Genomic DNA, 2343 nt, shown 5'->3' on the forward strand with positions numbered 1-2343 from the left:
ATGTAATTCTTGATCTCAGGGTTGTGAGTTCGAGGCCCATGTTGGGGTAGATATTACTTAAAAATAGAATCTTAAAAAAAAAAAAAAGATACAACCAGGTAGCTATGAGAGTATATAGCATGATGGTAAACACCAGGATTATTGCACCCTGGCTATTGTAATATTTCAGTGAGTCATATAACCTAATTTTAATTAAAGCCTCCTTGTCTGTAAAATGTATACATCTCTAAGTATTAAATAATTTACCATAGGTAAAGCATTAATAAGAGTGACTAAGAGCACCTGGGTGGCTCAGTTGGTTAAGCATCTGACTTCACCTCAGGTCATGATCTCATGGTCTGTGAGTTCGAGCCCTGTGTCAGCTCAGAGCCTGGAGACCACTTCTGATTCTGGGTCTCCCTCTCTCTCTGCCCCTCCCCGGCTCGTACTCTCCCTCTGTCTCAAAAAGAAATAAAAAACATTTTTTAAAAATAAAAAAAAGAGTAAATGAGAACTATATAAAGCAATATGTTAAACTTGGAAATCTTTTTTTTTTTTTTTAGTGTTTTTTTAATGTTTATTTATTTTGAAAAGAAGAGAGACAGAGCACAAGAAGGAGAGGGGCAGAGATTGGGAGACACAGAATCCAAAGCAGGCTCCAGATTCTGAGCTGTTAGCACAGAGCCTGACTCAGGGCTTGAACTCACGAACCACGAGAACATGACCTGAGCCGAAGTCGGACGCTTATCTGACTGAGCTACCCATGCGCCTCTGAACTTGGAAATCTTTGAATCAAAGAAAACGTGTGCATTTGAAAGAAATTCTCAGAGAAAAGTAGTAGCACGTGGAGAATTTTAAATTTATTTTCCACAAACCATTAGCCCACAACTCTTGTTTTCATGTAGAGTCTTCTCTTTGTGAATGCGAATTCTGAACCCTGGAAAATGACAGAATGGCCTCAACAGATGTGAAATTTGCTGTGATCTTCTTATTCCAGATAGTTGTTGGAATCCTGGGAAACTTCTGGCTCTTCCACCATTTTACATCCCATTACCTCAGGGGATACGGGGCAAAGTCCACAGGCTTGATTCTCAGGCACTTGACTTTAATCAACTCCTTGGTGATTCTCTCTCGAGGAATCCCAGAGACCATGGCAGCTTTTGAGCTGAAATCTTTTCTCAGTGACTTTGGATGCAAAGTTGTTTTCTTTGTTCACAGAGTGGCCCGGGGTATGTCCATCGACACCACCTGCCTCTTGAGTGTCTTCCAAGCCATCACCATCAGTCCCTGGGGCTCCAGGTGGGCAATGCTTAAAGGGAAAGCTTCCCAATACATTGGCCCCTCAAATATCCTCTGCTGGACTCTGAACATAATACTCCATATTATGGTTCCTGTGTATGTGACTGACAAATGGAACAGCAGAAACACTTCAAGAACTATGGACTTTGGATACTGTACTTCTTTTTTTTTTTAATTTTTTTTTCAACGTTTTTTATTTATTTTTGGGACAGAGAGAGACAGAGCATGAACGGGGGAGGGGCAGAGAGAGAGGGAGACACAGAATCGGAAACAGGCTCCAGGCTCTGAGCCATCAGCCCAGAGCCTGACGCGGGGCTCGAACTCACAGACCGCGAGATCGTGACCTGGCTGAAGTCGGACGCTTAACCGACTGCGCCACCCAGGAGCCCCTCTGGATACTGTACTTCTAAACTGCAAGACAAACACACAGACTTACTATATATGTTGTTGATATCTGTCCATGATGTTTTGTGCTTGGGGCTCATAACTTGGACCAGTGTGTTCATGGTTTCCATCCTGCACAGGCACAGGCATCAGGTCCAATACATTCATAGAACCAAAGTGCCCCCTACGTCCTCCCCTGAGATCAGAGCCACTCAAAGTATCCTTGTCCTGGTGAGCACCTTTGTATCTTTTTACACCTTCTCCTCCATTATTTACATTTATTTTTCTGTTTTTTATAAGACCTGCTGGTGGCTGATGACCACCTCCGCCCTAATCAATTCAGGTTTCCCAACTGCTTGCCCCTTTATTCTCCTGAGTCACAACCACTGTGTATCCAGATTCTTCTCTGTGTGCATGGGAAGAAATACACACTTCCCTCGTCTCATCAGAGAAATATAAATTGTCTGGTTTGCACTGTGTTCAGCCACATCTTTTTTTTTTTTTTAATGTTCATTTGTTTTTGAGAGAGAGAGACAGACAGCATGAGAGAGAAAGTGAGACACAGAATGTGAAGCAGGCTCTAGGCTCTGAGCTGTCAGCACAGAGCCCAACATGGGGCTTGAACCCATGAACCGTGAGATCATGACCTGATCTGAAGTCAGATGCTCAACTGACTGAGCC

The 2343-nt window shown here is 43.1% G+C and overlaps 1 protein-coding gene across 1 annotated transcript; it reads left to right on the forward strand.

The window, feature by feature from the left end:
* The first annotated feature begins 931 nt into the window (after positions 1 to 931).
* Positions 932 to 2121, forward strand: LOC131499846 (vomeronasal type-1 receptor 2-like). Its single transcript, XM_058708283.1, has 2 exons — positions 932 to 1425; positions 1671 to 2121. The coding sequence occupies exons 1-2, from the start codon at positions 932 to 934 to the stop codon at positions 2119 to 2121; spliced, it is 945 nt and encodes a 314-aa protein (XP_058564266.1).
* The last annotated feature ends 222 nt before the right edge of the window (positions 2122 to 2343 follow it).

The sequence above is a fragment of the Neofelis nebulosa genome, chromosome 17 (genome assembly GCF_028018385.1).
Source record: "Neofelis nebulosa isolate mNeoNeb1 chromosome 17, mNeoNeb1.pri, whole genome shotgun sequence".
In the NCBI taxonomy this organism is placed as follows: domain Eukaryota; kingdom Metazoa; phylum Chordata; class Mammalia; order Carnivora; family Felidae; genus Neofelis; species Neofelis nebulosa.